The sequence below is a fragment of the Plecotus auritus genome, assembly GCF_963455305.1.
Source record: "Plecotus auritus genome assembly, chromosome: X".
NCBI lineage: Eukaryota > Metazoa > Chordata > Mammalia > Chiroptera > Vespertilionidae > Plecotus > Plecotus auritus.
The window spans coordinates 16,080,803-16,097,331 of NC_137784.1; the positions used below are offsets into that span (position 1 = coordinate 16,080,803).

The following is a 16,529-nucleotide window of genomic DNA, read 5'->3' on the forward strand; positions in this document are numbered from 1 at the left end:
TCTTCCTTCCTCTCTGAAATCAATAAAAAATATATATATATATATATATATATATATATATATATATATATATATATATTTAAAAAAAAGGGCCCTAACCGGTTTGGCTCAGTGGATAGAGCGTCGGCAAGGGCATGTACCTTGGTTGCGGGCACATCCCCAGTGGGGGGTGTGCAGGAGGCAGCTGATTGATGCTTCTCTCTCATCGATGTTTCTAACTCTCTATCCCTCTCCCTTTCTGTAAAAAATCAATAAAACTTATTTTTTAAAAAGGTTAAAACATGGAATTATTTGAGGGGCTTAAAACAGATTAATTCAATTTACATTTTTTCTAATGGGAAAAAATGATTTGGTTTTTGAATAGCCTTCCAAAATGAATTAAGTTTGAGAAACGAGGTTCCACTGTACATATATATCAAGGTCAGATAGGATTTTGATGATAATCCACTCAAAATAATTTGGTATCAAAAACTGCATTAATAAATCTAATGCCTTTTTAAAAATTCTCACTTAAGGATATACTTTTATTAAATTTTCATTAAATTTTAGAGAGAGAGGGAAGGAGGGAGGGGGAGAGACAGAAAGAGAGAAACATCAATCAGCTGCCTTCTGTATGAGCCCCAACCTGGGATCGAACCTGCAACCTAGGTATGTGCCCTGAATGGGAATCGAACCCACAACCTTTTGGTGTATGGGATGACGCTCAACTAACTGAGCTACCGGGCCAGAGCAATCTAATGCTTTAATTATTGCATTTTAGCTCTTATAAAACCTGTACATTAAAATGTACAGCTGTTTCCAAAGTTATTGCAAAAGATCATTTTTATATCTATCACTTTGAAAAATAAATGTATTTAGGGACATTTTAAAATAAATGCCATTTGCCCTAACTGGTTTGGCTTGGTGGATAGAGCGTCAGCCTGTGGACTGAAGGGCCCCAGGTTCGATTCCCGTCAAGGGCATGTAACTTGGTTGCGGGCACATACCCAGTAGGGAGTGTGCAGGAGGTAGCTGATCGATGTTTCTCTCTCATCGATGTTTCTAACTCTCTATCCCTTTCCCTTCCTCTCTGTAAAACATCAATAAAATATATTAAAAATAAAAATAAGAATAAAATAAATGCCATTTAATATTAGATATTCCCCTATTTATAGGAAATGAGGCACAATTATGTATCACCCACCATGTTACACTGGTTCTCTGATCTTCAATCAACCTTTTCTGCAATAATTTCCATGTGAAAGCATTTTTCATGTAAAAACAAAATGCTTTTAATCTGATTCTTTTCAGTTATTTAATAAGTAAAAATCTGAAATGGATTTGTTTTTTAAAAGGTCTTTGAAAACTAACTATATAGTTGAATTTATTCTTGTTCTAAAAAAGAACATAAAACAAAAATAAACTATGTGAAAGAATTTAGGGTAAAAAAATGATTCAAACAATCAGCAATTATGTCCAAATCAGGCTACATTGTTAGTAATGTGTCTTAAATTGAATTAAAAATAGAGAAACTAAATGAGTCCATATTCTTGATACACCAAAATAATTTGCCCTCACCCTCAAAAGGAGCATTCAGTACAGTACCTACATTTTATGTAAAAATCCTGTCTAATCTGGAGGGCCACATGCCAAACTGGTAACAGGCTTTCTCTGAGAAGGGGGTTAGAGGGAAGCGGACAATGGAAACCTGATAATTACCTTAACTGCACTGTTTTGATTTTTTTCAAAGAAAAGTTATTTCAGTATTACTTATACCATTTTTAAATAGGTACTTTCTCACCTCACATCCCTTAGGATGGTCACTATAAAACAAAACAAAACAAAACAAAAAAACAGCCTGGCTGGCATGGCTCAGTGGCTAGGTGTTGACCTATGAACCTGGAGGTCACAGTTGGATTCCCGGTCGAGGCACATGCCCGGTCTCAATTCCCATTGTGGGATGTGCAGGAGGCAACATGATTCTCTCTCATCATTGATGTTTCTATCTCTCTCTCCCTCTCCCTTCCTCTTTGAAATCAATAAAAATATATACTTAAAAAATCACACACAGAAAATAACAAGTGTTGGCAAGAATAGAAACTGGAACTCTCGTGCACTATTGGTGGGGCTGTAAAATGCAGCCACTAAGGAAAACAGCATGGAGCTTCCTCAAAAAAGTAAAAATAAAATTACCATATGATCCAGCAATTCCACTTCTGGGTATTTATCCAAAAGAATTGAAAGCAGGGTCTCGAGGACATATTTGCACATCCATGTTCATAGCAACATTATTTACAATAGCCAAAAAGTAGAAGCAAGCCCTGGCCGGTTTCCAAAGTTAAGACTCAGTTGGTTGAGCGTCAGCCCATACACCAAAAGGTTGTGGATTCAATTCTAGGTCAGGGCACATACCTATATGGTGGATTCAGGAGGCAACAGATCCATGTTTCTCTCTCACATAGATGTTTCTCTCTCTCCCCCCTCCTTCATTCTCTCTCTAAAATCAATAAAAATATATCCTCAGGTGAGGACTAAAAAAGGGGGGGAAGCAACCCAAGTGTCCACAGAAAGATGAACAGGTAAAGAAAATGTGGTATATATATACAATGGAATATTAGAACCTTGAGGACATTATGCTAAGTGAAGAAGCCAGCCACAAAAGACAAAATACTGTATCGTTTCATCTACATGAGGTATTTAATATAGTAAAATTCATAGAAACAGGAAGTAAATGGTGGTTACCAGGAGCTGGGGGAAGGAGGAAATGGGAGTTGTTTTATGAGTATAGAGTTTCAGTTTGGCAAGATGAAAAAGTTCTGGAGCTCTTTTCTACATCAATGTAAATATAGTTAACACTATTGAACTGTACACTTAAAATGACCAAGATGGTAAATCTTATGTTATGTAAGTTTTTAGCACAATAAAAAGTATATGGAACTAAAAAAAAAAATGGTTAAGATGGTAAAAAAGAAAAAAAATCAACGCAGCCAGAAAGAAAAATAAACAGTATGCCCCCTCAAAAAAAAAGTATTTTTTCTTCAAAGTAGGAATCTTGATAGATCATATATTGAGTCAAACTTATTGCAAGTATTTATATAACTAATTTGTAAAAAAAAAATTTACTTTCAATATCTGATCAAATATGGTTTCTATTTCTAAATGCCTTCAGATCAAATTTTCAGCTTATAAGTAAATCTGTCTCAATATATTTGAAATAAAAATGAGAAAATGGTATTTGTTTAAAAAGGAGGGGGGAATTGTGAGGTTTTAAAAAAATGTCCAACTGAGGGTATAATATAAAAGTATGCCGAGAAATGAGTAAAAATGAGACTATATTTCCTTAAGTTTTTACAATAAATATTGATTTGTGTTGTGTTATGCAAAAAACAAAAATGGCTGGCTCCTGAAGATATTATAAAGAATTTACGCCCTAGATGGTTTGGCTCAGTGGATAGAGCATCAGCCTGCGGACAGAAGGGTCCTGGGTTCCATTCAACTCAAGGGCACGTCCCTTGGTTGCAGGCTCCTCCCCCACCTGGGCCCTGGTGGGGGGTGTGCAGGAGGCAACCAACTGCTGTGTTTCTCTCACATTGATATTTCTCTCTGTCTTTCCCTCTCTCTCACACTCTCTCTAAAAATCAATGGAAAAATATCCTCGGGTGAGGGTTAAAAGAAAAGAATTTACCACAAAGTATGACAATAACACCAAAAGAAGATGGGAAAAATGTTTTGATAAGTGATGATATTTTTGGAATAATTATATTGATCAGTGACAGTGTGTTTGGAAGAAATATATTGACAGAATAATTAAATCTGTCCTCTCAAAACAACTGTTTTAATGGACACTCATTTGAATGTATACATTTGGGTGCACTTATACTTCAACAACAATACAAACCACAATCACTTCAATCTGTTCCACAGTGAAGGGATTATGAAACCAACATTTAAAGAGTTCAGACTTGAACCAACAAAAAGAACTGTCTTCTAACTATGACAAACACGGAAGTATTTTATGACAAACTTTCAATTCTGTACTAGAGTAATGGATATTCCCTAGTTCTTTCTCATCCACTATAAATACACTGTGATCTAGAGATGATTGATGAAAAAAAATGAGGCTGTTTTCAAGATTAACATTTACCTTTTTCTTACAGAAAACCAACTTCTATTTTATCTTTAGAAAGCAGAATTCATCACAAAATTAGGTCCGCAAAGCAATGTTTCATCTGTAATTATTCCACTTCCTACTCATTAAAAATACTTATCAGATTTTATTAAATTCACAAAGAGAAGTCATAAAGTTGTCTGATAAACAGGAAGAAACCTCAGGGGCAAAGAATGAGATAATTATTTCTTCAGACAGATTTTGAGTCATCTGGTTAGGCTGCACTGGCTTCACACAATTGGAACACAGATGACATGTAATGTACCATGTTTCAAATATTTTTGAACTTCCTCATTCAGACAAAAGTTTACCACTGCTTACCTAAATCTCAAATATATATATATACACACACACACACACACATATATATATACATATATATACACATACATATGTATATATATGTGTGTGCATATATATGTATATATATGTGTGTGTATGTATATGTGTGTGTGTATATATGTATGTGTGTGTGTGTACATATATAGGAATGGCATCCCAAAATCCACTTATTCTTTTCTGAGTTAAGGGAACATAGGTAGGAAAAAAAATCACAAGGGAACATTTACTTCAAGGCTTGCCTTTCGAATGCTTCTATATTTTCAAGCAACTAAAAAAAAAAATCTACATTTTCTAAGAGGAAGAGCTATTCTTGTCAAAGTAAAGTCTATCTAGGGTTCTTTCCTAAGAGATCACTGTGTGTACAGAGAACGTTTCCTAATAGGTTTCGTTTCCTAACAGGCCGCTGTGTGCACAGAGAATGCCAAATTCACTGGCCACAACTGCCTTCCACCTCATCTCAGATAGTGACTGGCTTTTCATCTTTAAGGAAAAGAAAACCTAAAATTTTTTTTTGAAAAAAAAAAAATCATGTGCAAGGCTCAATTCAGCTACAATAATCTGGATTCATAATGAAACTTACTGCTAAAATAAGAACTTATATGCATAACCCATGGACATAGACAATACCTTGGTGGGAGCAGGGTGGAGGGGGTCAGTGGGGGGGAAGGGGGGACAATCACAATACTTTCAACAATAAAGATAATTTTTTAAAAAGAAAAATAATTTAAAAATAAAATAGGAACAAAAACTAGAAAAGTCAGTATTTGTACTATATACAACAATTTTTTAGAGGTTCAGTAACAATTTATTTATTTATTTTTTATTGTCTAAAGTTTTACATATGTCTCCTTTTGCCCTGATTGACACCCCCCCCAGCCATTCCCACCCCGGGTAAGCCCCCACCACCCCAGTGTCTGTGTCCATTGGTTATGCTAATATGAATGCATACAAGTCCTTTGGTTACAACAATTTTTAACAGTGCTCCCAAATGATGTGACTTCATAAGCCGGCTCAGAATAAATATTAGCCAAGTGAGGTAAGCCATCATCAGAGGATTTAAGTAAACTTGTTGGAGTCCCCCTATTGCTTGGTGCTTACTTTACTCATCAGTTTATCCCGTTTCATAATGCAACACGTGAAGCAGCCCCTCTAGTGGAAGAGGAGGTTCATTTCAACATAAAGGAAACAGGCTGTTATTTAGAAAGGACTGACATTTGTGGAATGGGGGAAAAAGAAAAATGTACCTTGTTATTTTCATATATCCTATTTTAAAAGACCAAAGGAATAAATAGACATATCTGAAAAAAAAGAGACCACTGGGTATCCCTCCCGTTAAAGCAATGAACATGCACTTGTGACTCTATCTCTAGCTCCCACAGAAGGCTCCTCATCCTCACCCAACTAAAGACATCCTTAAGTTGGAGCCAGTGTGGGCTCTGAATAAAACACATTACATTGCTTCAGCAAGTCAGAACGAAGTAGACAAACAAAGGGTGACTGTATTTAAAGTGCCTTTAAGACAATATTCATTCAAAATACAACTGTACTATCTGTAATGCTATTATCATGAAGATACAGCTTAATATTCAAAGTTACAGGCTCTCAGCATATTGAAAACCCTGCAACCCTTCCACTAAATTCTTGCATATACAAGTTTTTGTGTACAATGGACACAAGTTTTAAAACCCACTACATTAAGCCTGGCAGGCGTGACTCAGTGGTTGAGCACCGACCTATGAACCAGGAGGTCACGGTTCGATTCCCAGTCAGGGCACATGTGTGGGTTGTGGGTTTCATCTCCAGTGGGGGGTATGCAGGAGGCAGAAATTGGTACTGTTCAAGCTTTCTAATAAAACTGGCATGAGGCCATGCAAAAATTATGAAAAAATCAGCAAAAAAAATAACTTCCAAGTTCAAAGATTTATCTTTAGACTGAGATTTCCCCTGAAAATATCTGCCTAGTTTCATGTTATATGCACTAACTCTAAAATTCCACTTAAGCATTACTGCAGAAAAATCAACTGATATAAACTCTTTTAATCCTTTCACTTTAAAAAACCTTTTGGTACCTTCCTGTCATATTACAAATAACTCTCAAATTTCTGAAATAGATACATATATTTGCTATAGAGGGTTTTTTTAGAGATTTCTTATAAATCTAATTACTTGCAGTTAATTTTAAATGTACCACACAAACAAATATCAAAATTCATTTCCTAGCCTCTAAGAAGTTCCAGTTTAGTCTAGAAAGGACATGGGTGTGGAGCACATATACATACAGATTATAAATTAAACCTTTATATCATAAAAGTCTACAAATACGCATAGGTCTCATGAGGTAATAAATTCATTTATCAAAAATATCTAGGGTATTATCTACTGTTCTCCATTTTGTCTCTGCCCCCCCCCATTCTTTTAAGGTATAATTCATCTACTTCTGTATCCTCTTCCAGTGTTAGCTGCACGTGAGAGGCTAATTGCATTTTAAAAGTAGATGGAAGAGTGTGTTACAGTGGCCTAAGCAGAAGTCAGTTCCAAATGAGAAGTAAATTTATCCAAGTCTGATCAACATTTTTTTAAAGGGGGATGTTCAAAGACTTTATTATTTCTTTAATTGAGTTTTAGAGAGAGGAAGGGGGAGGGAAGGAGGGGAAGGGAGGGAGTGAGGAATAGAGAAAGGGAAAGAAAGAGACAGAGATAGAGACAGAGACAGAGAGAGAAACATAGTCGGTTGCCTCCTGCATGTGCTCCAACGAGGGATCAAACCACAACTTCCCTGACTGGGAATCAAACCCAAGACCCTTTGGTATACAGGATGATGAAGCTCCAGCCAACTGAGCCACACTGGCCAGGGCTGGTCTACTTTATACAGTCCTAAGTCCACAGTGCTAACCTGAAACTCTAGATCACTTCAGTGGACAGGTGTGCTGCAGGAACTGAAAATACTTTACATTCATATTGTGCTTTGTAGTTTACTGTGATTTTCACATACATTATCTCATTTGAACCTCCCAAATATCCTGTGTGACATGGAGAGGCATATTATTGTCCCCACAGTACCTTGATAAAGAGACTCCGAGATAAAGAAACCTCATTAAGGTCACTCAGTTAGAAACCAGAAACACTACAACTGTTTTTTCTTCTTTGTGATCTACCGCCCAACATCTTTGAAGGGTAAAAAGGAAAAAACAGCCAATTAGTTCTTCACATAAATAGGTATTTATGTGAGTAAAAATGTATTCACTAGAATTCCTCATGGAGAATTGCCTCAGAGGTGCTTAAATTGTAAGGGAGGAATCTATATTATCTTCCACAATATGTGGCATTTAAAATAATATTCAAGTAAAATGAAGTTATAGTATTTCTTTTCCAGTTTACAGATGATTTTCCTTTCCATTTAGCAGTGTAATTCTCCCCTCAGTTTGTACCAGTAACATATTATTCATGGTAAGGAAATTAATTTCAGAAAGTAAGATAGGCAATAAAGGCATTTACATCAAGACCAAACAGGCCCACCCAGCATGCTCAGTGGTTGAGCGTCGGACCTATGAACCAGGAGGTCATGGTTCGATTCCTGGTCAGGGCACATGCCTGGGCTGCAGGCTCGATCCCCAGGTTGGGACGTGGAGCAGGCAGCCGATCAATGATTCTCTCTCATGACTGATGTTTCTCTCTCTCTCTCTCTCCCTCTCCCTTACTCTCTGAAATCAATAAAAATATATATTTTTAGCCCTAGCCGGTTTGGCTCAGTGGATAGAGCGTCAGCCTGCGGACTGAAGGGTCCCAGGTTCGATTCTGGTCAAGGGCACATGCCCGGGTTGTGGGCTTGATCCCCAGTAGGGGCGTGCAGGAGGCAGCTGATCAATGATTCTCTCTCATCATTGATGTTTCTATCTCTCTCTCCCTCTCCCTTCCTCTCTGAAATCAATAAAGAAATATAAATATATATATATATATATATATATATATATATATATATATATATAGTAAAGACCAAACAGCCACAAAGAATATGTGAGGTAATAATTAATGCTCTACAGCCCAAAACATGGTCACCTCAGGTTCCTTTGAATAGTGCTCTGAGTACAAGTCACATCTCTGTCCTTACCGAAGGAACTGATATAGACCAGCTTTCACTATATTTCCTCTTCTCGAGTCGAAACGTCTGAGGATTCTCCCATCTCCAGCCCACATCTCTCTCGTGAAAACTCCATACCTTTGGGTTCCATGCCAACTGAAACTCACCTCTTACTGTCCACAGATATTTTAATAAGCCCAACCTCTTCAAAATCAAATTATCATCTTCCCCCAAACCAAACTTGGCCTTCCACTTTCCCATTTCAATGGTTCTAACAGCCACTGAATTTTCCAAACCAAAAGCTTGAAAATTCTTCTCTCTCCTCTGCCACATCCATTCAACTACCAAGTTTTGAATAAATACTTTCGGAAAGCATCAAGAACACGTACCACCATAACACTACTGTAAATAAAAAGGGAAAAAAATGCTGTGGCAACCTCCTACAGCCAATCAAAAGTTAAGAGGCCAATTAAAAGTTACTAAAAGCTCACATTTATGGAGACTTACTTTGTACCAAGCACCATGCTAAGCTTTAGGTCTGAGTTCATTTAATCCACATAACAATTTGAGGTTGGTGCTAGTCTCATCGTGTTTTACCGATGAGGACACAGCTACAGAGAACTTTGGTATCTTGCCCACAGTTCCGCTGAATTCTCACTTCTGTGTCCTTGGGAGCACTTTTCTGCTCTACTTGGCAGGTTCTTTCAACCTTGTCTGTCCAGCTTCAAAGGTCAACGCAAGCACAGTCTCCTCTACAAAGTCTCCTGATGCCCCCTGTTGGTGCTTGCTCCATAAGTCAGTGGTTCTCAAAGTTGGCTGCAGGTCTAAAACCTAGATGCCTGGATCCCAACCCTAGAGATTCTAATGGCATTGGTCTGGGTGCAACTGGGGCAACGAGACTTACAGAAGCCCCCCCCCCCAGGTGGTTCTAATGTGCAGTCAAGATTGAGATCCACTGCTCTCTACATTTCCCCAACACTTTTACATTCGAGCACTTACCCCACTGCATAAAAATGGACTGTTTATGTTGTGCTGCTAATAGCATTGTGAGATCCTGAAATGATAGTTTCACAGTCACTTGGGGATTTTTGTTGTTTCAAAACTAGAGAGAGATTCCTGGACCTCACTTATAAACTAAATACGATCTGTGGCCAGGGCCCTGGAAACTATTTGTCTCTTGACTAATTATGATGTGTGGCCAAATTTGGAGACTCCTAGGTAAGAAGTGGGTCTTTTCATTTGTACCCGCCAGGGTACAGCACAGTGCCCAGCTCATATAGGTGGACCATGATAAGCATTTGTGTAATGAATGAAATCTAGTAATGTGAATCTGGGGATTGGGTGTATGTATTCCATATTCAAGCTTCCTGAAGTCACCCTGAAAAGCTGCTTCTTGCAATAAAATGCAACTACTGGGCAGCCTTTCAAATGTGTTTTATAATCCACCAGTGCCCTCTGCTGGCCTAAAGATGAACAGCTAGATCAAAACCGGTTCCAGTTCAAATATTTAATTGTATATGCATGTAACTAGTCACACACTGTACTTTTTCCACCAACACCTATACTATCAACTCCTTTGCCCTCAGGTCCTAGGAGACCCAAACTGATAACGCCCAAACCCAAATCAATTCTACTGTTTGCTCTGTCCCCACTCCTGGGCTACAATCATGATACACCTGCCCTAGCAGCTCTCAGCCTCTCACTTATCTCTTTTGTTCCTTGGTCAGTGCTCTTCCAAATCCCACAACAGTCATAAAATTACTCATCTTGAAAACACAAGAAACCATTCATCTACCAAGTTGCCTCAGTTCTTGCTATTTAAAGTATGATGGGGGACCAGCAGCCTCTATATCACCCAGGAGCTTGCTTAAAATGAAGAATCTGCCCTGGCTGGGTCTTGGGTTCGATTCCCAGTCAGGGCACATAGATAGGTTGCAGATTTGGTCCCAGTTGGGGCCCATACGGAGGCAACCAATCGATCTCTCTCTCTCTCTCTCTCTCTCTCTCTCTCTCTCTCTCTCTCTCTTTAAAATCAATAAAGATATCCTCGGGTGAGGATTTTTTTTCAATGGAGAATCTGAGCCCCCACCTACTGAATCAGAAGCTGCATTTTAAGAAGAGTTGCATGCACATTACAGTTTGAGAAGCGCTGGTTCTCAACTATTACATCTACCTAACACCACCATTTTATGACAAATATTTTTAAAGTAATTTTTTTTAATCCTCACCCAAGGATATTTTTTCCATTGATTTTAGAGAGAGGGGAAGACAGAGAGAAATATCAATGTGAGAGAAACACATCGATTGGTTGTTTCCTGCAGGTGCCCCGATCAGGGCCCAGGGCCAGGGAGGAACTTGCAACCGAAGAGGTACATGACCTTGACCAAAATCAAACCCCTTCGGTCTGCAGGCCAACACTCTATCTACTGAGCCAAGCTGGCTAGGCAAAGTAATTCTTTTGCTATCCTATCTAATAAAGAGGGAATATGCTAATTGACAGACACACCCTCACAAACATGGCAACACCCACAGCCAATTGACTGTCACACCCTCAAAGATGGCGGCGCCCAGTACCCTCAGCCCCGCCTGGGGCAGGCCCGGCCACTCTGCACACCTGCCTCCGGAGTCCCCCAGGCCCCTCAGCCCCCCAGCTGCCCAGGGCCAGCCTGAGGTGCAGGCAAGCCTCGGATGGCAGCTGTCCAGCCACCCAGGGCTGGCCCAAGGGACGACCAAACAACTGAACAAGCAGGCTGCGTGGGGTGACCAGGCCGGCAGGGGGGCTATGAGGGGTGACCAGGCGGGCAGGGGGAGCAGTTGGGGGCGACCAGGCTGGCAGGGGGCCAGTTGGGGGCAACCAGGCCGGTGGGGGTGGTGCAGTTGGGGGCAACCAGGCCGGTGGGGAGGGACAGTTGGGGGCAATTAGGCTGGCAGGGGGGGCAGTGAGAGGTGACTAGGCCGGTGGGGGGGACAGTTGGGGGCAACCAGGCCGACAGAGGGGGGTAGTTGGGGATGACCAGGCCGGCAAGGGGGCAGTTAGGGGTGATCAGGCCAGCAGGAGGGGGCAGTTAGGGGCGACCAGGCAGGCAGGCAGGTAAGCGATTAGGAGCCAGCAGTCCAGGATTGTGAGAGGGATGTCCGACTGCCAGTCTAGACCAGCAGATGGACATCCCCCGAGGTGTCCCAGATTGGAGAGGGTGCAGGCTGGGATGAGGGCCACACCCCCCTTGTGCACAAATTTCGTGCACCAGGCCTCTAGTCTTTAAATAAAATTAATCACCCACTTACACACTTAAGTCCAAAAAAGAGACCAGTAGACTGATTTGATGATAACATAATGGGGGAAAAAAGGAAAGATTCATAAGAATTATATTTCAGTATATAAATGTTCAACACAACTAAATTAAAGATGTGAAGAACAACCCAAGTACGCAGAGGGGGTGGTGCCATCCAGATGAGAACCACTGGTCTACAATCACTGTCATCCTTCTCCCATCTCACAGGAGGGAGGGATTATCTCTCCTTTTAAAGCTGAGGAATTCTCTTTTGTAAAAGCTCCCTCCCCACATTCCTCCCTCGGCCATAAACATTGCCAAATCTTTAAACACTGCAACAACCACAAGACAACTCTAGAATCCTGACCCAACATGTCCCTCTAGCTTGACAATCAAGCTTATCAAACACTGTGCACATTTATACATCTCTCAAGCACCAACCATATTAATCTAGCTTTCACTTCCATCAGTAAACCTGTATGTATCATGAAAGCTTTCCAAATTGCCCAAATCAATGAACACTTCTCCAAATTCAATTAGCTTATCTTTCTGCAATGGACATTGTTGGTTACATATCCAGTCTCCATTCCCCCCCCACCACAGTGTTCATGAATTCATTTCTCCTGTGTGATTAAGGTAAAGTGACCCTATCCAGAGATGATCCTGTGTCTAAGCCAATCAGAGCACAGCATTCCCTTAGCAATCGCTAAAGGTCAGGGGAAGATACCTGATCTAAGTTGGTCCAATCACACTGAAGAAAGAGCATAATCCAAGCATGGTAGTTTTGTCATCTCTCTCTTGCTCTAGTGAGTGGGAAAGCATGTGTTACAGTCATCTTGCAACCATAGGGGAACCAATCTTACTGCTGAAAACCAAGAAAAGAGACTGGGTCCTTGATGACATGTGTGACCCACAGGATTCCACCCTTCCTCTGAACTTTGTGAGATAATTTGCCTTACTATTTAAACAATTGGGTTTTCCCAGCTGAAAGTATCCTAGCATAGCCTGTCCTTCTCGAAACTTTCCTCCCTTAATTTTCTAAACATCACTGTTTTGTGCTTCTACTTCTCCAAAGTTGCTTCTCCAAAATCTGTGGCCTCCTCTCTACCTCTGCCTACTCCTTGTATTTTGGTATTCTCCAAGGGTTCTTGCATCTTTTCTACTCCAACTACATGTTTGAATCATTTCAGCTCACTCTATATTTCCCTTGACACAGCAGAACTAGTTCCTGGCACTGCCCCCAATGGAATACCAGTGCTAATGTTCCCCAACTCATCCAACTCAGGAACTCCTAGTCTTTCATAAGTAAACTTAAATGTCTCCTCTTTGAAGCCTCTCCTGAAGTCCCTATGGGTTCCTTGCCCTTTTGTGCCACAGACTTCTTTGGCTGTCTGATAAGCCCTATGGACCCCTTCTCAAAGTAATGCTTCTAACTGCATAAAACGCTAATTATATTGCCAAGTTATAAAAATCTTTTTAAAACCCAAAATCTGATATAGTATTATGTGCTTCTTTATTAGCTCATTAAATAAAAAGATCTAACAGTGAGTCCTATAACTACTGTAATTTTGAAGTAGTGATGAGCATAAATGACATGTGCAACAACTGTAATGTGATGTGGAAAAGTCTGTGACTTGCATTGGTTTTGGACTTCTACTGGTGACAGGTACTGTTAATACTATTGTGATTTGTTGCTACAGTAGCTTAATAAATTAATGGCTCCTACTGAACCACACCTCCTTATATCCATGCTCTTATGTAGTCCCCCACCACATTGACTCTGGGGTTGGTCATGTGACTTGTCTTGACATCAGCAAATGTGATGCTAGCTAGCCAGTAAGTTCGTACACTGAGACCTGCCCTCTTGTAACCCAGGAACCATGTGAGGAAGCTCAAGTTAGGCACATTGAGGAGTACCAAGGCCCCAGACATGGGAGTAAGACCACCTTGTAGTATAGCCACCAACTGAATTCATCCGCTGGCAGATGCCAGCAAAACTGCCCAGCCAACCCACAGATAGTGAGAATAAATCAGTTTTAAGGTACTGGCTTGCAGTGGATCATTCTCCAGCAATAAATGACACAGTTATCTACATTCATAATAGGAGAAGTTGCTAAATTTCAGTTAGAGATTGGTGAAAAAGATTATTTTTCCATCAGAGATCAGGGACCCCCTAGATTCTATCCAAACATTTTTGAGGGGATGAGGACCACTCCTTAAGAAGTCCTGGTTAGGCAGAGTAGATCCTACTCTCCTTTTCACTACCACACAGTACATTGTTGATACCCATGTAAACTGATCACAGCATATCCTTTGTCATTGCAGCCCTAAAGCTGAGTTGAGCTTCTAGCACATAATAGGTAGGTGTTCAACACAAAGTAATCAAATGAATGCAAGTTGCCTGGGATCTGTCATCCTGATTAAACTATGAGCTGCCTGAAGACAAAATAAAAGTGAATGCTTAGATGGTAACTCTATGTGCCAGAGACCCTTCCAAGTGCTTTGCCCTAACTTATTTATTCCTTATAACCCTATGAGGTACATGGTATTCCAATTTCACTAGTAGAAAAACAAGTACAAAGAGGTTAAGTGACTTGCTCAAGGTCACACAGCTAGAAAGTGGCAATGCCAGAGTAAGAAGGCAAAATCTATGTTCTGATTTTATAGCCTATATTAATGCACCCAAAGCACACTGCGGGAGCTCAATAAAAGTTTTGAGCAGTATTTTTGAAATTTCATTAGCATTATTTTATGAATGTTATGCTTTTTGCAGACAAATTTCTGGTAGCTCGTGATCTGCTTTTCAAGATAGAGACTATCATTTACTTTTTTAAGTAGTAGAATAAAAACTTCGTTAAAATGCAGATATTCGATAAAAATCTTCACTGTACAAGTCAATTTCTTTCAAAGGACACGAATTCATAAAATGTAAAGAGAGAGGTCGACTTGTCCACACTAAATAATGTTCACTAAGGAGGGGAGCAAAACTCCAGCTTCCCCCCTCACCCAACTTCTCCTAGGCCAGCAACCCCCACATCCTACAGCACCTTCTCAAGAGGGTGGCCCTCCGCCATTCATACACAAGGTTCTGAAATCTGACCCTGCCAAGCAACTAAAGCTGAACCCCGCAGAGCCCCGAGATGGCCCCATCCTACCCACAAACCCAGGAGGGCACAGCGGGGAGAGGGTGGGTACTTTGGGGGGTACTTTAATTTTTCAAAGTGTTTTATTCACGAGAATACGACCCAAATGGCCCCACCCACCCTCCCCGGAGTCTCACGCCTCCGCCCGGCAGCCGTAGGCTCCGAGCGGACAAGTGAATGAACCACGGCACCAAGATGCAGCCGGCCCGGAGGCGGGAAGAACCTCAGGGCGAGTAGGGCCTGGTCCCCAGAGAGGCTCGGGATACCGGGAGGGAGCGGTGACAGCTGTGACCCGGCTCCACGCTCTCACCTTGAACATGTCGCTGGCAACGGCGGCTCTGGCGGGGTCACCCCGACCTAGACCCCGCCCACTAGAGAGAGGCGGCTACGGCGGCCGGATAGGGTCCTGATTCTTCCTACCGCCAGCGGGCCGCCGAGCGGGTGGTGGTGGTGGTACAGCCGAGTTGGTCCCGCGAAAGCTTAGTTCGGAAGCGAGGGTTAGAAGCGACGTCGCTAAGCTGCAGCGCGTCGCGCGTCGCGCGACGGGCGAGCTTAAGCCCGCCTCCCGCAGGCTCCGCCCCTGCGCCGGTGGTTGCTAGGCGGCCAGAAAACGCCTGCTCTGTGTGGGCGGAACAAACGGGGAGCGAGGAGGGAGGCGCCGGACGCCTCCTCGCGGCTCTGGGAATCGGCTTTCGCAGGCCTGATTGGCCACCCAGTGGCGTGGGCTGAGAATCTTGTGCGCGAGGCCTCCGGGCGAGGGCGCCCGAACGGCCTTGGGCAGCTCGGAAAGCCTCGGACCTGTAAGCCGCCGACTTCGGGGGCCTGGATTTACCTCTCAAAAGGTTTTCAGATTTTTTTTTTTACCGTGGGCTGGAGTTTCTGAGGTCTTAAACTAATTTGCTATGTCCTTTAGTCTCTAAAGGCCCTAACCTTTTGTTTTCTCTTCGATATACTAAGTGCATGCCCTTCACTGGGAATCCCTTAATACTAGTAGAAATAAGTAATAATTATCCCATTAACAAGGATAGTAAGCTCTAACACGGCGTTTACTATGTGTCCAGCTCAGCCCTTAACTACTTACACATACTTATCTAATCTTTTGGACAACCAAAGTAGATGGGCATGATTATTTTTCCCAACCTTAATAGATGATAAAACTGAGGCACAGAGAAGTAATTTGTACAGGGCCACACAGAAGGAAAGTGGGAAGCCAGGATCAAACCTAGTCTACCTTTAAAGCCTGTGATCTCACGTAAATAATTGATATAATGTGTCATAATGGGAGGGGGGTTCATATTTCATCCTGTATTTCATGTCCTAACCCCATAGAAAGTGTAAAGCCATCCAGGCAGGCATCCGGAAGATTTAGGAGGTTTGTGTGGTGGCATGTCTGCCCATAGGGACCACTTGGGACACCAGTATAGTTTAACAACTTAGGTTTATTTCTCATTGCTGCAAGGAAAACGCACACTTTGGGACACAGTGGGGCATCTCAGTAAGAGGGTGTTAGAAAGATTTATTATAGGATTTGGGCTTCTTTGGGTGAT

General features: G+C 41.4%; 2 protein-coding genes across 7 annotated transcripts in view; one reads left to right on the forward strand and one right to left on the reverse strand.

The window, feature by feature from the left end:
* APOO (apolipoprotein O) overlaps positions 1-16,529 on the reverse strand; it is a 184,009-nt gene that overhangs the window by 50,947 nt on the left and 116,533 nt on the right. Inside the window, exon 1 of one of the 4 annotated variants that reach the window (XM_080653609.1) lies at positions 15,293-15,603. The exons of 1 other annotated variant lie outside the window; for it this stretch is intronic. In XM_080653609.1, the coding sequence (XP_080509735.1) occupies positions 15,293-15,301 (9 nt within the window). In that variant the 5' untranslated portion in view covers positions 15,302-15,603. Of the gene's footprint in view, positions 1-9,074; positions 9,257-15,292; positions 15,604-16,529 lie in introns of those variants that run through there. 2 more of the 4 variants (XM_080653612.1, XM_080653610.1) reach the window with 2 other exon arrangements.
* Positions 15,422-16,529, forward strand: part of LOC308240514 (uncharacterized protein CXorf58 homolog) — a 41,624-nt gene continuing 40,516 nt past the window's right edge. For all 3 annotated transcript variants that reach the window (XM_080653607.1, XM_080653608.1, XM_080653606.1), the window contains exon 1: positions 15,422-15,824. The gene's annotated coding sequence lies outside the window, so the exon portion shown is untranslated. The remainder of the gene's footprint in view (positions 15,825-16,529) is intronic.